The sequence below is a fragment of the Balaenoptera physalus genome, assembly GCF_965194825.1.
Source record: "Balaenoptera physalus genome assembly, chromosome: 13".
NCBI classification, from domain to species: domain Eukaryota; kingdom Metazoa; phylum Chordata; class Mammalia; order Artiodactyla; family Balaenopteridae; genus Balaenoptera; species Balaenoptera physalus.
This window is the reverse complement of record NC_138892.1, coordinates 64342696-64363853: the sequence shown is the minus strand read 5'-3', so window position 1 is coordinate 64363853 and position 21158 is coordinate 64342696. Positions and strand designations below refer to the sequence as shown.

At 40.3% G+C, this 21158-nt stretch overlaps 1 protein-coding gene across 4 annotated transcripts in view; it reads right to left on the bottom strand.

Moving 5' to 3' along the window:
* Window positions 1–310: 310 nt before the first annotated feature.
* The window catches only part of LIMA1 (LIM domain and actin binding 1), an 86357-nt gene continuing 65509 nt past the window's right edge, over window positions 311–21158 (bottom strand). For 2 of the 4 annotated variants that reach the window (XM_082421334.1, XM_082421335.1), the window contains 6 exons: window positions 20753–20901; window positions 17990–18097; window positions 13462–13519; window positions 11813–11925; window positions 4175–4308; window positions 311–2670 (listed from right to left, as the gene is read on the bottom strand). In XM_082421334.1, coding sequence (XP_082277460.1) covers window positions 1662–2670; window positions 4175–4308; window positions 11813–11925; window positions 13462–13519; window positions 17990–18097; window positions 20753–20901 — 1571 coding nt within the window. In that variant the 3' untranslated portion in view covers window positions 311–1661. The remainder of the gene's footprint in view (window positions 2671–4174; window positions 4309–11812; window positions 11926–13461; window positions 13520–17989; window positions 18098–20752; window positions 20902–21158) is intronic. The other 2 variants (XM_082421336.1, XM_082421337.1) reach the window with 1 other exon arrangement.

Here is a 21158-nt window from a genome sequence, read left to right as displayed (position 1 = left end):
GAGTACAATTAACAATAAAAAACCACCACTGCATTTTGAATTGGTAAAACAAACAGCTCATTTTGAATGTACACAATAATTCTCTTGCCAAGTTGCTTTCAATTTTCAAGAAAAATTTGTTTTCTGGGAGGATGAAAGCCTAAGATCAGCCCAACACCACCACCTAGTGGTGAGAGGTATACGTTGCATGTCTCTTCAATTGATAACCCATCAGACCCATCTGCCTTTTCTACCCAAACTGCTAAGGTAAAAGCAGGTCCTGAGAGACTGTAACAATGTAAAATAATAACGGAAAAGGAACATTGAAAAGTTCAAGTGTAAATTAAAAGCTTTATTGAATAAAAATTTTTCAGAGTAAGCAAGACTGTAAGAAAGCAGAATATTTTACATCTCTAAAAAATATCAGAGCTAAATCTCTAAAAATGCAGTATAAAGAAAAGCCTATACCTTAAAACACCTCTCTCCCCCAACATACAATTTGGAATATCAATTATGTACAACAAATGTACTCAAGTTTATATTGTTCCAAAACCTTAATACTAGAAAACCATCTCCCAAAAAAGGCCTAAAACTGGTTTAATTGCACCCTAGGAATACTGTCTGCCATAAAAATCAATACATTTCAGAGCTTATAAGTATTAAAAAACTAGTGTCCCAGAAAGGGGATATCAGAAGTAGAATATAGGGTTTGGGGATCTGAGCTCAAGTGGTTTAAGGCTTTTTTTTTTTTTTTTCTGTTATTCCTCCTTTAAACTCATCACTTTGCTCTAATATGCAACATGGCAAACAGCAATACAAAAGATCTTATAAAAATATTGCAGCTTACAGTAAATTATGAGAAGCACAGATACCACCAGAGAAGAAAGCAATCACTTGGGGGTGTAGTCAAACTCATTGGCAAATACCATAGCTTATTTGGGACACAATGAATCTCTCCAAGCACTAAGGGTGCTCAAAAGGTGCTCCAAAAAGACGGTTATGCTATATCTCAATAATCCAGTTCAGGATGTGGTTTAGAAAGCAGGATGCAATAAATTCCCCATATATATGGGAGCAAGCAATAAATTCCCCATATATATCAGAGTAAGAAAATTAACCTAAATTTTTTTTAAAAAGACGAAATATTTGATCTCTTAACAGAGGAATACTAAACAATAAATTGGTATTCATGTAAAAATACACAAACTGTGCCCTTTATACTAAAGTGCATTCAGTCACAATGTTTAGGCCCCTAAATCCCTTCTGCATGTTTCCTAATTCCACAATTGAATTTTTAGTGTAACAATGTACTACTAATCATCTCTCCATTTCCATATTGTCTTTTGGGAGTACAGTGGAAGCTGGACCATATCAGTTGGAATATCCGCCCCCCATACACACACACACACACACACACACTCCCAACCCCCAAAAGACCTTAAAGCAGTTGTGTATATCATCATTGCTAAAAGAGAGGATTTAAGTAATGTTATCTAGCATTTAGAATTGGTTCACTTAAGCTGCACAGTATGGGATTTTTTTGAAGCAAGAACTCTTTTCCAAAGTTACTTCCACATAAATTACAGCTCATGCTAAGACAGCTGTTTTGTGCATCACTTTGATAAAGGGCAGTGGCTCACTAACACTAACATAAATTTAAGGCCCAGCATCATTGCAATTTGTTATTCCTCATCTTCATCCTCATCATAGTACCGATTTCTCTTTATCTGTTCCTCCACAGAGAGCTCTTTGACTACTTCTCCCTCCCAGAATCCCACATCCTGGGATTTCTGATTCTGAGTAGTGAATTCTTTAGTGGAGGTGTTATCTGCAAAGCTAGACCAATTTTTAGACTTGGGTTCTAGTGAAGACTGCTGTGTGAGAAGGTTTCTATCACCTTCATCTAAGTTTGCACCATTTTCTATAAGATTTTCACTCCCCATCTCAAAACTGTGAACTTCCTTACTTCTCCTTCCTGCCTCCTCTCCTCTAGATCCCTTGTTTGGCCAGGTTGTTTTTTCCACACTCTCATTCTTCTCGGAGGCGTTGGCATTTTCCATTTGTTTCCTTTCTGCTACTACACCTCCTCCAAACTCCTCACTCTGCTCTGACATGCTCCAGCCTTTCCTGATAGGTGGGGACAAGGTTTTGGGGCTCTTGACTGAAGAGGTTCGAAATGAAGCTGCTACAGTGAATGGGCGGCTTCTCTCCTTCAGTGAAGAAGTTCGTCTTAGCTTCTTCAGATCCAGATCTACATCCTCAGGAGCTTCAGGCTTGCTGATTTCATCCTCAGGAGGCCATTTAGGCTTCGATACTTTGATCCCTTCCTCCAAGGCACTTCCTGAACTGCCAAGTTCAGTAGGGGGTGGCCAGGCAATCCTCAGCTTCTTGGTTTCAGCTGGCTTGTCTTCTTTCTCCAGCGGGGACGAGGCCTTGGCTTCCATACTTGCAGTCAGCACACCAACCTTAGCAATGGGGGCATCTTCTACCCCTGGGCTCTGAGGGGTCTCCCCTGCATTTGGAAGCTGGGCTGGTCTCTCCAATGTCTCTTCGTTTTCATTTTTGCTTGCCCACAGATCCTTGTGTGGTCTGTGTCCAAAGCCTTCATCATAGTTGCCTTTAGATTTAAAGAGTTGATTGAAGTGAGGCTTGCAATAGATTCTCCCATGTAAAGAGGCATATGTTCCTAGACTGTTGTTTTTAAAAAAAAGAGCATAAAGTTAACAAATCTGTATACTCTTATTTACACCAGTAGGCTGAAACCTGGCAACTCCAGTATTTTCAGAAAATGCTAAGTGAAAAAAATACCTTTAAAAGCACATCAGTCACTGAGGATGTCCTTTTAAGTACATTTGTTTTATTATCCTTACAAAAAACATGCTCAATTCTAGGTCTGAACCTTCACAAGACATTCTTCCACCTGGTACATGCTCCCATTTTCAAGTGATTTCACTCCCCTCTGTCAAAACTGTTGAAAAAGTTACTTCTTCCAGGAAGTCTTCCCTAGGTAATCCCACCTAGCTCTGATCATTCATATATTTCCTAAGTATTTTCTAACCTATAACTACGTTTAATGATATTCCTTTGTAAAAAGTTGCGTCTTCTCCCTCCTAGTTTCCCATTCGTGTTATAATTTAAAAGCATGTTTTTACCGGAATGGGTAAAATGCTCTGCCAACGCTTGGCACTGAGTAGATGTCAATGACTAAATAAAGGAAAGCTATGGTTAACAGGAGAACGGTGAGCAGTAGCCAGAAGTCGGTCTACCCTAACAGGAGTGCTGGACAGGCCTTTAGGACATCTGGTGTCTCTCGCAGGGTAACACATTTTAAAGGGGGGTATAAAAACAACAGCATTTCCACAGAAGAAATATAAAAATTCAAAAATTTAGAAAAATGTGCTCTGGAGAAAAAAATACAGTGGGCAGAAAAAGAACCACTGTATGGAAGTTACAGAGGCACATTTTGGCTCAACAGAAGGGAAAGTTTTCAAGCTAGCGCTAACACTGGAACTAGCTGTAGTGGGGTATTAACCCCCGCAGAAGTGCCACGTGGGTGCCAGGACATCTTTCAACAGTATGCTGGAAAGGGTGCTTGCTCTGGAAGGAAGGCTGGAGGAAATGACATCCTGGTTACTTCCTCCTCCAAGGTTCTATGGTTAAAATGAGTTAATACGGAATATTTCCCCAATTTGCCACATTTATATCCATACTTCGAGTAACTTGGAAGAAATGATACATAATTATTTTCTCAGAAAATAAAATGAAGCAATATATAGAAAAATATATGCCCTTCAGGATCTATTATTATTGCTCTTTTTACCATATATATAGTGTTTGGGATAATTTCAAGGGCTTCAACAAGTATCCTCTTGGGATTTCTTAACTGTATGATTCTATGACACCAAGGGAAAACATTCTACTAAATTAGGTCACAGGGGCAGTTACCTGCAACTTACATGATTTAAGCTTCAGTCCTAACATGTAAATTAACATGTGAGAGTACCAAGAAGTTCTAAACACCATTATCATTTGATATAAAATGCCTGTCATTAAATGGTACTTTTTACTTTCTTCAGAGGCCCTCAACAGCACACACTATTAGCAGCACAGATTTTAGTACCAGTGTTCTAAAAACCAAAGACTCCCTCTGGAGGTCCAACCACACAGAGAGATGGCTTGTTTTGGTCTGGCTTACCTAAGTTTGTTGTTGCAATAGGAACAACGGAAGCAGCTGATGTGAAACACCTGCTTGTTGGCCAAGAGACGCTCCATCGAGTAGACTGTTTTCTGACATTCCACGCAGGTCTCTCTTGCAGGTGCCTGAAACTTCTAGGAAAAGAAAAGGACAACTTTAGCTAGCAAAGGCAGCGATGAGTTAGTACTCTGCTGAAGTGGGCCCTGGGATTTACTTTGTTATCTAAGGGCTCCCTTACCTGGTCTGTCAATTCTCAGAGGAACACTAAGCCAACTGCAATTCTATCAGTTGACTCTCTTAAGCCAAGAGGCTCTCCTGAATTCCTTACCCAGATTGTCTGGCTGCCATAAGTGCAGCAGCCACTGAGGATGGGTGGAGCTAGGGCTGGACTGCAGAGAAAGGCTTAGACAAACCACCACACACACACACACACACACACACACACACACACAAGTACACACAAAATGATTCCACGCACAGGAAATGAGGAGAAAATACACAGACAGAAGAAAGAAGTTTGATGGTTTGAGCCAAGTGCCAAATAAGAAGCAGAACAGACTTTTTAAAGACCAGATTCTGAAGGGGGTAACTTTCAAGGAGAGAAAGCATTTGGCTTTGGGAAGTAGGAAAAGACTTTAAACATCTTTTTTATTTATTTATTTATTTATTTAATTGAAGTCGAGTTGATTTACCATGTTGTGCCCATCTCTGCCGTACAGCAAAGTGACTCAGTTATACACACAGAGACATTTTCTTTAATATTCGGAAAAGACACTTTGATAAAGCATCTCTCAGTCCCCTCTGCATATAATCTTGACTGCTCAATCCACTAGACATAACATTTTTAAATAAAGCAAAATTGACACATAAATGGAACATTTTAAAAGAGACACAAACTATTTTATTAGGATTCCAGAAGAAAGCATAGCCCAATAAAGCTATAGGTTCTATAATCTTTTTAAAACACCAAATGGAGAATAAAACTAATGTATTGGGTAGGCGGGTGAGTCACAATGGGGATTCATGAACTGTTTGTAAAGTGTGGAATATGGGCGGGGTGAGCACAGCTGTTGCTGGTAAACTCAGTCCTAAACTACATAAAGTAGGTTGTATTAGCACTGATGAAAGCTAGAATTCCAAAACCATAAGCTTTTACATGATAAGAAATAGGGCTTCCCTGGTGGCGCAGTGGTTGAGAGTCTGCCTGCCAATGCAGGGGACACGGGTTCGAGCCCTGGTCTGGGAGGACCCCACATGCCGCGGAGCAACTGGGCCTGTGAGCCACAATTGCTGAGCCTGTGCGTCTGGAGCCTGTGCTCCGCAACAAGAGAGGCCGCGACAGTGAGAGGCCCGCGCACCGCGATGAAGAGTGGCCCCCGCTCACCGCAGCTAGAGAAAGCCCTCGCACAGAAACGAAGACCCAACACAGCCAAAAAAAAAAAAAAAAAAATAGTTACATGGCCACTAGAGGTGGGGGTGAGAAGTCCCTAGGTGTGTGTGACTCTTGACTTGTCCCAACAGAAACAGCTCAACCACTAAATGCAGAAGCAGCTTTAGTTAAGGTGGCCTGGAAGCTCTTTCAGGCACCTTGGTGGCCTCTGCCGCCAAGACCGGTATGGTGGTAAATAATACCATTTAGTCCCAAAGCCCAGGGCCTGAATGGTTAAGGTAAGCCTAAGATAAACCAGCTTATGGGTAAGACAGAATTTTGATTAAAAAATCCGAAAATAGACCCATAAAAAAAATTCAAACTGCTGGTTCACTTGCCACATGATTCACTAGGAAGTAAAGCAAAAATAGGAATGGTATTCCAAGTAGATTTGGACAGAAAATGAGAGTAGAAAATGGGCATAAAATGGAAGTAAAGGTTAATATCTATAAAAGGGAGTTTAATAAAATTAGTGCTCCCAAATAGCACCAAAGAATTTAAAAATGAAGAAGGAGGGCTGAGTGTTAACAGCAGCCCCTCCATTCCTAGGGTTAGAGTCGAAAAGAAAAAAAGAATCAAAGACCACAGCTACAACTTAAGTTTACCAAACATAAGGGAGGAATTTAAAAATGATCAAATGTTATTGTATTGAATGCTGCTGGCAGATATTAGGGCATTATTTGGAGCTCAGAATTGTTTTTTCATTTTCTTTTCTTAAAATTTATTTTATTGAAGTATAGTTGATTTACCATGTTGTGTTGGTTTCTGGTGTACAGCAAAGTGATTCAGTTTTTCATATATATAGTCTTTTTCATATTCTTTTCCATTACGGTTTATTACAGGATATTGAGCATAGTTCCCTGTGCTATGCAGTAGGACCTCACTGTAGAATTGTTTTTTCTTTCTCTCTCTTGCTTTTTTTTTTTTCCTTTGGCTACACCTCATGGCTTGTGAGATTGAACCCAGGCCCTCAGCAGTGAGAGTTTGGAGTCCTAACCACTGGACCGCCAAGGAATTCCAAAATTGTTTTTTCTTATATGGACAAGAATAGGTCCTAACAAGATAGGACCTAAGTGGAGATGTCCTTGCATAATTTAATTAGGTTTCTCTAAAAGGACTAGGTCCTTGTCTAGCAAGCAGGAAATACATTAAAAGGCAGAATAAAATTTGGGTATAATAGTACAATTGGAGCCATTGGAGAGCGGCTGTACAAATCACAATTCAGACAATGTAAAAGTAATAGGACAAATGTATTTACTTATCAGATTGAAAATCTTTTTCAGTTGCAGGATGAATGTTGTATTTATAATACTTAGGAGAATAAGTGCTCATTCTGGTCGCTAAAGACAGAGCAGGAGACAGAAATTTCCCATGGTAGAGGAGGAAATGGGTATTATCCTGCTACAGGGGACTGGAGGCCTACAGAGCATGCCTCTGTTACACACACACACACACACACACACACACACACACACAGAACACACGGTAGGAGAAGCGTGCAGCCCAGTGAATAGAAAGGAAAACCTGAGAGAAAGCTGCAAGTTGAGCTCACATTAGGAGGAAAGTGGAAGGCAGGAGCAGAAATTAGGTACCGGGAGCAGGAAGCAGAAGCTGGAAGAGACAAACAGGAACCTTCAATGAATACACAGCATTTGGAGTGCCCTGGAGGGCTTTTTTCTGCAGCTGAGCTGAAACTCAGTTACAGACTCATATCCAAGAATAAGACCACATTTTCTTTTTCAAGTAACTCTGCTAATCGTGGCAAAATCAGCCTCACTCACATCTACCTGAGGCTAGATCAGAGTACCAGCTCAGAAAAGAGAGCTTTTATAGCCTTCACCCAAGGAGTGTCTCATTAACAATTCTTTAGTGTCTTTCTACCTCCCACACCTGACCCCCCCCCACCCCGTGGCTCCCTCTTGAATGGAGCCTTCACCCACAACAAGTGAAAAGGCATTCCTCTCCTTAACATCAAATTAATGGACTGCTAGCGCAAATATCTGACTAACCACAAGCTTCTACCTCGCCAGACCTACCAGATTCCCATTATTCCTCTTCCTTTTTTATATACACCCTTTTCAATATTATTTAATGAAGGTTGATGCGGCAGCTGCCCAAGGGCCCTTATAACATCATAAAGACAAGAGGAGCCCAACATGGTAATATGCCAAGTCAGAGTGGCTGTGGCTGTGCATTCCCTTTATTTCCTCTGTCCTGGGCTCTCAGCCACTTTTCTGTAATCGCCCCCATGTCTATTCAGACAGCAGGAAGCACAGTCAGTGCCCAAACCTCTACCGTTATGGTAGGCCTGGCCCACACCCCGCCCAGGCCGTCATGTAATGCCTGAACTTGCACAGCCACCTTTAAAACACTGCCAATATTAGAATGTCAGACATTTTTTATCTTTCCAATATATTTTTTCAGTTAGTAAGATGTTTTTTTCGTCTCCCCTCCCTCACCATTTTTCAAATGTAGAAACTAAGGTACCAGGATGTCAGATGCCTTATAGAAGTTTGCACAGTCAATAAAAGAATTAAGATTAAAACTCAGAATTCCCGACTCACAAACCAATAGAGTATTTTCTCAATTGTCCTGGAATAAATTTCCATAACTAAAGGAAACCCTTTGGGGAAGGGAGCAGATGCTAACTAACCCAAATGAACATAATTTCACCACAGCATTTTGAACAAACCACAGTCTTCACTTTGTTTCAAATTAAAATATGCAGATAATATCTTCAGGATATTCAGGAATGAGTGAGATAATATATAAATAATTGATGGCCCTAAACACTGTCATGTCTTTCCCATCTGAGGGATGTTACAGGCCTTCTGTAGATCAGCATCTACTTAAAGCTTTTTTACAATAAATTTTTACGACTTCATCTACATTCTTTCACTCTCTTGTCTCATATATATTTTTTAGTCTAATGAAGGCTCCAGTTGGGGTACACATCTGTGTGTGGGAGGGGAGCAGGTAGCAGCTGGCCATAAATGGTGAAGCTAATTAGCCTTTAGACACAGTGAAATCAAAAGAAAAATCTGTATTGAAGTCAGGCCTCCATTCCTCAGATAGAACACTATAAAAAGCCTTTCATTTCCTCCTTCCAATTTGTACAAAATATCTGGGTAATTAAATTGAAATTCTTCACCATATAGTAAATGGTTGGGCTGGCTCTGAAGAGCCTTAACCCTTCCCCTACTTTCTGTGAAACTCTTTATGAAAGCATTTTGGAGATATTCACACCTTAAACAGATCGCTCTACATGTAGAGGAAAGGTTAGTGCTCTGAGAAAGTAGTAATGATGTAGGTAGTGAGAAAAGATTCTAGATGCCCTTCTAGCATAATTCTGGTAGATTTGCAAAATAGCATAACACTGCCTACCCTGTCCATGCAGGAAGGGACAGGGCACAGAGGGTACAGCCTCTCATGCAGGCTGCCATGTTTTCTCTAAACATCCATCAGCAGGACCAGCCTAGGAACCTGGGATAGGGCTATCCTAGACCAGTAGGTGTTCCCAGGGCCAGTCACATCTCCTTCCTTATCCTCCCCCCAGAAACATTTAGGGAGTAACTTATTTCAATGGGAGGACATAAAGCTTAAGAGATCTCTGGGTCTCTTGAGTTGAAAGGTTCTGATCCTTCCGACAGGGCCCACTGAGCTCTAGATCCAGAACACCTATTTTGAGAAGGAACCTGCAACGTCAACTTCATTAGTGCCAAGTCTCATCAACTGAATTATCTGGCCAGTGTTCAAAATAGATAAAATCCTTACTTTTAAAGACCAGTATCATTTGTGGGGTGTTTTTTTGTTTTCTGTATTTTTACTTTATTAAGCTAAAATTTGAAATGAATTGAGTCTTTACCTTAGATGTCCTGTTTTCAATAACACACAGGCACCAAGGAGCAGTTTTACCAGGATGTGTGGGACCCACAAATCTATTCTGAGTGAACAAGTTTATTCTTAGCTGTATGTAATTTCCCAGACTGGAGAAACAACTGCTGTTGCATGGTCTATAGCCACAAGACCAGATATGCCAGTAGGTCTTCCTATAAACACTAAAGTATCTATATACTTGCCTGCAGAATGTAAAGAGTAACTTTGAGGAAGAGAAAATAAATGGCCTGTAAATAAAGTGGAGATGTGATTGGGTACCACCCCGAGCTCTGTACACCATAACCATTTGAGCTTTGGACCATGGGCAAACATAGGCAGTGAGGCCAGTTTACCCCAGTCTTTATACAATGTTCAAAACCTGAGGTGTATGTCTGGTGCAAGCAGGCTTGTCTGCATTCTACTGCTGAGTGACCAGAGCCAAAGAGGCAGGCATGAATCTGGGGCAGGTACAGAGGGAGCTTTTCCTCCATCTCCTCTCCCTGGTGTGCCAGGAAGACCTAAGTGAGGTGCATTCCTTCGCACACTGCTCCTCAGCTCAGACCCTGGAGTATGAATCAGGAGGAGTCCCAAAGGTCCAACCCAGGACCAGGAGATCTGGCCCAGCAGTTGAGGGAGGGAAGCAAGACTGGACTGAGAATTCAAATATACTTGAGAACAGATTTTAGTTCTTAGATCAGCCACAGAATTTCCCTAGTCCCTCAGTCACACAGAATCCATGGCCAAGTCAGCTTTGTTAGCTGTTCTTCGTCCAGAACCACAACCCAAGGACTCACATCTGGGCAGGGTTGCTGCTGGAGAAGAAATTAACCCCGTGGCATTTGCTACTTTGTTGGACTTCAGATACTGGAAAAAAAAAAGTGCTGATGCCAGCATGAGCAGAACTTTGAGGCCAGAAGAGAGGGTCATGTTAAGTACATGTGCAGATTCCATCACCCAGCTCAGTTCTTTCTCCCTCATTTACTTGCTTTCTCTTGCTACTTTCTTCACTTTTTGTTCCTTTCAATAAACCTTACTCCCCTCTTACATCTCTGCTTCCTTTAAAATTTTCATGTTTACCTTCTTCCCCTGACCTCCCCTTTCCTGGATTCTCTCCTTTCCTCCCTTTGTTCCAAACCCTCACCTATGTCTTAACCTCCATCCTTTCTTTGTTTTTTTTTAAATTAATTTTTATTGGAGTATAGTTGATTTACAATGTTGTGTTAGTTTCTGCTGTACAGCAAAGTGAATCAGTTATACATATACATATATCCACTCTTTTTCAGATTCTTTTCCCATCTAGGTCATTACAGAGTACCTCCATCCTTTCTGTGCATTAGAACTTTCATCAAGAGACCAATCATGCCTACAGTTGTGCGATAGAAACATGGCAGATGTGTGCATGAGGTTGAGGCAGTACAAACCACCTTAAAACTAATTCTACCTATTGAGTTTCTCTCAAATGTTAAAACCTTTGAAACAAAACCCAGCTACTTAAGAGAGCACCAGAGGAGGAAGACACTAAAGAAGTATAAGATATGTTTGTTATTAACCCAGTGGGTAGATCAGCACTGCATTAGCAAAGCATTCAATTAAAACAAGTTAGGTGAGCAGCCTAAAAGAGGTGTTGGATTTTTTTTTTATCTTTGTTTATTTTTATGGGACTATTTACTTGTTCATAGAAAGGGAAAACACTGCTTTTAAAAATTAGTGAATGAAAGGAGACCACAGATTGAGTAGCCTAGTAAAATTTTCCTAGGGTACAAACATCTTGGACATTCCGTAACATCTAATATTATAACCTAGTGTAAGTGTTATCTGAATGGCCATTTTTATAGCAAATGGACTGGCCAACCCCCACTGGAATGCACACATTCTTTCTTTAAATGCGCTGACCACCAATCATGTTATGGTCAAGTTCCTCAGACCAGGGAGCCACTAAATCTTTAACACTGCACATTCCCATCCAATGGGCTGATTTTAACAGATTTTTCATATTGCTCTTTTTATAGGTTTTTACCCATTCATAGATTTATGAATTTGGACTTAACAAGAAAAAAAGTCAGGTTATTTTCTTTAACTTTGGGTTTTCTTTCATGAGCTTTCCAGATTTCAGACTGGAGCGGTATCAGTGAGGCTTCCCACTCCTGGCTCAAACACCTGAGCAAAAGCAGCAAGATTTCCAGGGAAAGTGACTAGCTCAAGTGTGCCCTTATTTGGCATTTTCATCCCCAGGAAAGCAAAAACAGGTTATAATGAACATAAAGATAAAAGATGCAATGAGCTCTACTAGTAAACCAATGTCTACAAGGCTCCAAGAGAAACTGCCATCATACCTTCACTGCTTTGGGAGGAGAACTTTCAGAAAGGCTGGAGGCTCTGGCATCTGGACTTAGTGGCTTGGGATGCACAGGCTGCTGGAACTCACTCTTAACCTGGGAGTTACCTGCTTGAGTTACAAAAGGAAGACATTTTACAGTATCTCAAGGGAAGGCTCAGAAAAGGTTCCTCCCCAAAGCAAATTTTAGGCACCTCCACTAAGGACAGGTCCTTTCAACACCAGGAAAAACATAGCTTTTCTGTTGAAGAAAAGCATTATTCTAATGCTAAAAACTATGCTCTTACGTTCTCTGTTCTCTCACAAGTCAGGGTGTCAACTCAGAGGCTTTCTCACCCTTTGCCACATGCAGCGGGAATCCAAACCACCCTACATAAGGAAACTTCTGCCCTGTAGCATCTGTCATTTTTTAAGGCTGTTTATAGACTTTGATGGGTTTTTGGTAGTTAGTAATCCCAACAACTCCTTCTGGGGCGTTTCAACTGAACTTGGGAAAATGGGGGAATGTGAGGGGAGAAATTTCATAAGATGTGCTCATGTATATGAGTTTGTATAATCTGACACCATCTTTTTGGTCAGTCCTATAGCGAACATCCATGGATGAAGATTATGGAAAAAGACTCCATAAAGTTTTTTTCATAGTCATTGACGTGTCACCTGCATAAGTTAATTTCCTGCCAATATATTTGTTTTATGGAAAACTCAGAAGAGGCACAGAGAAGTCATTCACATAGTTGCTAAGGAACCATAAAAGAATCCCTAAAATCTAGAGTTATGTCAACAAAGTACTGAAAGATTAAGGCTTATTTTTCAAAAAAATGTTTTGCAAACCTAGTCAAAACTCAGAAAAATTTCTAGTCCAAGCAAAATGACTGCAAAAGGAATGTTCTTGGATTCAAGCTGCAAGTTTCTAAAATTTTAAGGCAGGGTTTACTAGAGATCTGTTTGGCTGATACTTCAACTTCTTGCTGAGTTTTCAATGTCTAGTAAACTAATTAACCTGAGGAGAAGCTAGAAATCCATATATATTTTAAAAAATAATACACTGAACATCAGAATCAAAAGTGGACATAGTAAATTTAAAAACTAAGGTTTTTGTCTTTGGGAGAAGAGAGGCTCAAAATGATTCCAAAATAGGATGAAAAGGTGATCAAATTCAGCACCCACAGGAAAATGTCTAGAATCTAGCCAGAGGGAGGATTATAGCACATATTTAGATAAATAAGAAAAAGATATTTTTTAAAGGTTACTCAAATACCAATTCTTTATTCCTGTAAATGAATAAAGTCCTTCTTGGCCAACCTTCTATTAAAATGAAACTTCAAAATTATAGTTTTTATAGCATTAACCCTGAAAAGGTTTGGTACAAAAGACAGGATAAGTTCAATGAGAGAAGCATCAAAAGAATTCAGCTGGCCACAAGTTAATCATATTTCATTGAATTTAACTTCTCTCTTAGGCATGGGATGTGTGAAGGGTACTCAAGCATCAGTCCTTAAAACCAAGTGAAAGATCTGATCAGCTACATTACTGGGTTTAATATGTTACACATTCTCAGCACTGACAGAACTGGGGACCACCCCCGCCAACCAAACAGGGGCTAGAGAACAAGACCCTCTTCCACCAGACCTAAGAATGAAAGCTTACGGGAATCATCTTCAGCAGGGGCAGAACGGGCTGCCAGGCTATTCTCAGATGCAGAAACCTAGAAAAAGAAAGGCAGGGTTGGGGGGGTAGGGGGTGGATTAAGAATCACATTAAAAATAAAAGAGCAAACTGCTATTAATGCCATTAAAACCTGCTGACTCCAGTCAGTCACTGGCTGCCTGGGGGAAATAATGGCCCCCAGAACAGCTGAGCATTTAAACAAAAGGGAGCAAAATGTCTTTTACGAGGATATTAACATGCCTCTCAATTACAGAGTAACTCAAATAACAGACTGCAAGCAACTGCCAAAAGTGTGCATTATCTTCCTTTATAAAAGAAGTTCTAAACCATATCTTTGTACTCTCAAAAAAAAAAAGGGGGAGTGGGGAGGGTACAAAACAAAACCCTCTATCAGGGAGGGCAAAGCTCCTCACCACAAACCACAACTCGTATAACTATAACTCACTCCAAGGCAAGATAAAGTCTTTACATATAGGAACTATTCTTTTATTTTCCTAACTCCTTATTTCCCAACCAAATGCATTCTGCTGAAACAAGCTTGCTGGTACAGAAGACCTTCTGATAGCTATAAAACAAATTTATCTAAAACCAACCTTTGGTATTATCTTCAAGGTTAGTTTCCCTTTTTAGTTCCAGTCTCAAAATGGCAGTGTTTAACAAGATGGCAAATCTTATGTATAGGTGATTATTTCCCCATTTGGCATCAAATTTAAATAAAAGTACTGTCTACCAGCTCTCTCTCCTTTCTACTGGCCCCTAGGCCATCCTGGTATCTTCCTCCACACTCAAAATCATGAAGGGTCGGGACTGCCCTGCTGGTCCAGTGATCAAGAATCCGCCTTCCGATGCAGGGGATGAGGGTTTGATCCCTGGTCAGGGAACTAAGATCCCACATGCCGCGGGGCAACTAAGCCCGTGCGCCCCAACTACTGAGCGTGCGTGCTCTAGAGCCTGCGCGCCGCCAACTAAAGAAGCCCACGCACTGCAACGGAAAGACTCCACATGCCGCAACAAAGATCCCACGTGCTGCAACTAAGACTCAATGCAGCCAAATAAATAATAAATAAATAATATTAGAAAAAAAAAAAAAGAAAGAAAGAAATGCAGAGAACTTCTAGTGAGGTTATGAGGAAGGAATTCCCCCCGCCCCCAAAAAAATCATTAAGGGTCAAGCGGTGACCCAATGTGCACTCCTCGTGAATATTCTTTCATTCAGATGTCCGGGATTTTATGGGTGATGCTGAGTGTTTATATCAGGATGTCTAATGTACTGAATAAATTTACAATGGAGATTAAGTTGTTGGCTGACTGCAACGTGGTCATTTTTTTCCCTTTATTCTCTGTTCATTACAGGAGTTCTGACATGGTATAAAACAAACCAGTATAATAACAGTTAACATTTATTAAATGCTTACTATGTTCCAGGTATTGGAATGACCACTTTACATGCATTATTTCATTTAATGATACGAAATACATTTTCTGAAAGTTGTGCATGGCCGTAAAAAGCTCTTCAATTCTTGCTAAATTAGGAGGTGCACCCATCCCAGGATGTCCTTCTTTCACCTCCAATTTAGTCACCTTGAACCTGCAGGGTAAACTTAATGCCAATCATGACATCATTGCACACGCCCAACCAGATGACTTCACTGCAGGAATAGCCAGGAGAGAGCATGTGAGATTTTGCTCAAACATTTCATTAAAGAAAAGCACAAATTCATTCACAAGAGGAGAAAGGGAAGAACAATACCTTGACAAAATATCCTATTTCAGGCAAGTTTACCCTGGCATTAATGTCCTTTTGTAACAACTGAAGTTCAAATAGTTCTTAGGTATTGGCTAACAAAAGCTAGGCAAACAGCCAAAAGGATAGCTGAAGCTTTGAAAAATTTTATGAATTTTAAGGCAGCCAAGGGTTCATGAACCTACAGTATACACTTGAAGACTATGTACTATCTTTATCTCCTCTCTTCCCCACCCACTTCCCAATTTGTGATTCAGCTGCAATGATACCCTTTTAGGCTATAATTAAAATGTTCTGATCCTCCAATTCAGCTCAGAGTTCCAGGTTCAAATCAATATGAAGACAATCAAGAAGGAAACATGAAATTAGATATAGGGACAATCCAAGCATGATTTTCCAGATGATCATTTCTCAAATTATGCTCCAAGGACAGATGGGAGGATTTCAATGCTGGGAATATTTTTTTCTCTTAAATGTCTTTTTTACAGTATATAAGAAAAATTCCAAACATATCACTTATACATAAGACATAATCTCCCACTTAAAAAATGGGAAAACCAGGCAGTCTAATGAGAGGACTCACTTGATATAGGACATGTGACATAGAAATAATGCCTGAGCCCACTGTTGCAAGGATGTATGTAATTTGATTATTTTATGATTATGAAACACATTACTGCCACATAGTTTGTCTTATTATCTCAAAATACATTTGTGATATGGTTTTGTAAAATAAAGCGATTTAATGTTCCTAAATTTTTTCCTGTTCTGTTCTTTGAGTCACATATTGTAGCCATTAATCTGAGACTATTTTTCTGTGTGCCTACTTTGGTCCAAGTGTGTAGTACATCTCATGAGTTCCTGTTGGTATGCTGTCAATATATCTATTTTAAAGTCTGTTATAATCAAATAAGTTTGAGAACTATTGCTCTTGACCCATTTTAATTATCTCCTCACCTTTTGTAGAATGGCCTCAAGGGTGTTAATATGTGTAACAGAAACAATGACTATACTCCTATTAGTCACTGTAATAGACTTGAAAGCTCTTTCTCCTCATCTAACTTAACATTTGATTATCATATTGACTGAAAGACCAACGAGACTGGGTAATGGATTGGCAGAGAAAATGATAAGTTCACCTGACATATATATTGTTACTTAATCCAACTAAGCCGTCCATCTAACCATAAATGTATAAAACCTGATTTGTTTAAAACTTTCCCATGGCTTTCCTCCGACGCAGGACTACAATCATACTCTTAAGGGTTTTTCAAGACCCACCCTGGCCCTCTCCCTCCACCTGTCTCTTACCATTGCCTACAGGTACTTCATGCTCCAGCCAAGTCATCTTGGTTGGGTTCTCTGGTTTCCAAACCTCTGTTGTGTCTGCCTGGAATACCCTTCTCTTTCTTTACTCAACTTTCCCCTTATTCACTTGGCCTATTTCCACACATCCTTCAAGACTTGGCTCAGGTATCACCTTCTTTTTTTTTTTTTAACATTTATTTATTTTATTTTTGGCTGCGTTGGGTCTTTGTTGTTGCATGCGGGCTTTCTCTAGTTGCAGTGTGCAGGGGCTGCTCTTCGTTGTGGTGCGCCGGCTTCTCACAACGGTGGCTTGTCTTTGTTGCAGAGCACAGGCTCTAGGCACGCAGGCTTCAATAGTTGTGGCATGGGGGGGCTCAGTAGTTGTGGCTCGCGAGCTCTAGAGTACAGGCTCAGTAGTTGTGACGCATGGGCTTAGTTGCTCCACGGTATGTGGGATCTTCCCGGACCAGGGCTCGAACCCGCATCCCCTGCATTGGCAGGCAGATTCTTAACCACTGTGCCACCAGGGAAGTCCCAGATATCACCTTCTTGAGGAAGTCAGGTTAAGGGTCCTTAGTCCAAGCTTCCATGGCCCCTCATAGCCCTTTCACGGCACTTGTTACACTGTTTTACAATAGCCAACCTACACTCATCTCCCTCCTACTCTGTTAGCTTCCTTGCAGGTAAAGACCACGTGGAATGGTTTGTTCACATTTAGTTGCTAAGCTCAGCATTGCCTGTGCTTAGCATAGTGCCTAGCTTTCAAAATACTTTGAAGTGAAAGAATGACATTTTCTTGCATAAAATGTGTTAAGTTAATAATATACAAATAACTTTGAAGATATCTCTATTCAAAACAGATTTTAAAAACTTACTTAAGTTGGGCTTCCCTGGTGACACAGTGGTTGAGAATCTGCCTGCCCATGCAGGGGACACGGGTTCGAGCCCGGGTCTGGGAAGATCCCACATGCCGTGGAGCAACTAAGCCCGTGAGCCACAACTACTGAGCCCGTGTGCCACAACTACTGAAGCCCGCGCACCTAGAGCCCGTGCTCCACAACAAGAGAAGCCACTGCAATGAGAAGCCCGCGCACCGCAACCAAGAGTAGCCCCCGCTCACCACAACCAGGGAAAGCCCGTGCGCAAAGCAATGAAGACCCAACACAGCCAAAAATAAATAAATAAAATAAATAAATTTTTTAAAAAATTACTTAAGCTCTACGTCCTCTGAGCATTTGCTGAGCAAAAGAATTTTCCAATGAAAATTGGTCAGCTATAAGTTGCAGAGCTCCCCAACCAAAATTATGTGACCTCCAAAAAAGACAATCTATCCTGGCAGCTGTTACCAAATTCCCAGACACTCTACAGCCTAGAGTTAGAGTTGTTTCTAATTTTAAGCATCTAATTTAGAACACATGCTTCCCTGGCAAATGGACGTCAAACTTTCCAACCCACCTTTTCTCCATCCTGATGGGCGATGCAGACCTCAGGACCCGGGGGCACATTCTCCTTTTGCTCCAATTTATGAGTTTTGATTTCACCACCACTAGCTCTCAACTCATTCTACAAAATAAAAATAGTCTGTGAATTAAAAAAAAAGTCTCACGATTCTCTTCATAGCACATCTATTAAATAAACTTGGGATGTTAAAAAAGAAATTATTTTAAGAGGCTTTAAGTCAAATCAACCCCCTAACTCTCACAAGCAAAACCCACTGACTTGTGAAATGACAAAAGCAGCTTTGTGGACACATACCTCAGAGTTAAATATTTATACAACTAGTCTAAAACTGGATGCTCATTAGAATACAGACACACACACAGACCACCCCCCGCATACAATGTTCTCGTGATTCACTCTTCTAGCAGCAGAGCTTGTGGGAATGCAAAGCTGGTGAGTTTTACCAGAAAAGACCATTCTGGAGCAGGGGAAAGGAGATGCCAAGTGCCAATAATTAAGAAAATATACTGACCATATATATAAAAATGCCCGGCCTGGAAAGAGAGACAGCAATGATGTATACATATAAAAATTGAAATTATACTTAATGATACCATAAAACAGCCTTTCTTTGTGAGACTTTCAAAGACATGTTTTTAGCATAAAATTCATTCAGTATACTAAAGACATACCTTATTCTACTTCTCATAATAGAGCTTCAACATAAAAAAACAGGCATAAGGAGTCAGAAGGAGTAAGTGTAAACATATTTGTTTTCCTTGCAAAGAACACTTGAGGCAAAATATTAAAATTGACTTTATTACTAGATCCATAATCAGTACAGAGGTAGATGAATATGGACATTTCCTACCTTTAGTCTGCTAGTAATCTAGTACCTTTCTGTTCTCTGTGATTCTTTAGGCATGGGAGAAAAAGAGCGATTTATGGCCACAAGGCCAATGAAGGGAGTGTGAGTGCGACTGACTGATGCAGGTGTGGAATTCCAGGTTGAGGCCTATAGCTCTGGAGGTGCGTCTATGAGGAGGAGCTGGCAGCTAGCACTACAGAAATCAACAGTACAAGAGCCCGAAACTCATTCGTGACCCCACCTCAAAGCCCAGCCTCTGGAATCACTGCCAGAGAGAGTGAGCCTTGCTACAACCATGCTCTATAAGGGGCCTGAGAAATTCTTTGGGGATGAGACAAAACGTGCTTTTTACAAGAATTCCTTAAGACTTTTCAACTCTTAAAATTTACAGAGCAGGCGAACCACAATACAGAAACTCTTATTTAGGAGTTAAAAAAAACAGTCACTGAACAGGTTTTTCCACTTAGGGAGTCACCTGGTAAGAATGTTTATAGCAGGAGGGCACTGAGAAGCACCAAAATCCTATAACAGAGGGAATTAAGCTCCACAGATCATCTGTTTGCTGTATCTCCTGACCTGCCTTTTAAGAGAAGTCTCAATTTGCCTATTTTTCACACTCCCAGTGAATAACAAGCTTGTGATGTTCCACTTCACTACTGATTTACACACAATATCTCTTCTTAAATCAATACTGAAAAATCAAGATGAGATTACTCACTGCCCAGAGACTTAGTCCACCAATAAATACTATTGGAAAATGCATACTTCATAATGTGGGGAAAAGAAGGCTCAGCTCCTGGAATACACATTGTGATTTCTAACAGGCACTAGTTCAGCCTGCCAAATAAAAGTCAATGCTGTTCTTCCAATTTTATTAAAAAATAACAATCAAGAGATTAATAATTTGTCATTTGAAATCTTAGAAGGAACAACTGTTTGAAAGATATATATGTATGTGTACATGTGTATATACGTGTGTGTACTTATGAATAAATGGCATTTAAAAGGCAACTTCAAATAAACAGTTCGGTCGTGTCCTCCTGCCAGTTAAGCCTAGGAAAGTATAAAGTGGAAAGACCCTCCATTCTACTTAGAATACGACATTTTTGTGCTTACTGAGTACGTCATCTTCCTGTCATTTCTCTCCCTTTTTCCTATCCACTATTCTATTTGTTTAGAAAATTATTACATCATAAGAAGTAAAGATTAAGTAGACCCTATGTTGTATGATTTAATTTACATGAAATGTCCAGAACAGGAAAATCCATAAAGACAGAAAGTAGATTAGGGGTTGCCAGGGGATGAGGGAAGTGGGGAATTGGGAATCACTGCACAGGTATGGGTTTCTTTTTGGGGTGATGGAAAATTTCTGGAATTAGACAGTGGTGATGATTGCACAACCTTGTGAATATATTAAAAATCACTGAATTGCATATTTAAAAATGGTGATTTTTATGTCAGGTGAATTATATACCAATAAAAATTGCAAAAAACACCCCATCCCACATTAATGTTGAATATATTCAATATTTCTCTCCAGTATTCTCCCTTTCTTCTCTCAAAAACAAAAATAAGTGTTTATGTTAAAACTAATAAAATACTATCAATACTTCTTTAACAACAAGAAGATTAAGTAAAAGAGACAGGAAAATTCTCAATGACATTACTGGATGGTAACATCACACAAAAAAATAAGCGGGGTGGGAATGAGGCCTAGGAAAGCAAAGTCAGGATTAGAACATGGTAAGGATTACGAATGAAGCTAGGGTAGGATTTATGTGAAGAGAGAATGGCTGGGGACCAGTAAGGAGCCAAGGCTCACAGGTCAGGGTCTGGGAGACACTTCTAGTTCCCGTGCTCAGTGACCATTTGCTGGATGAATGAACGAATGAATGATGCTGAACACATACTGTATAGTTGGTGGAACTGCTTTGTTTGGACACAGCTGCCTGGTACTTGGCCATTCGATCCTTTATGGAGGTTTCTGACAGGCGTGGGAACTCCAGATTTCGCCTACTCTCGCTTTTCTCTGAGTTGAATCCTGAAGGTGACAACTGACCTGCAAGCATGCAAACAATGTGCTTTATTAGAAGATAAAATGCGATTTGAATGATTTCAAGATTCTAAATTTTGGGCTATTGTAATCTAATATAATCAACCTCTTCTATTAAGAATACAAAGAAGGGGAACTTCCCTGGTGGTGCAGTGGTTAAGAATCAGCCTGCCAATGCAGGGGACACGGGTTCGATCCCTGGTCTGGGAAGATCCCACATGCCACGGAGCAAGTAGGCCCGTGAGCCACAACTACTGAGCCTG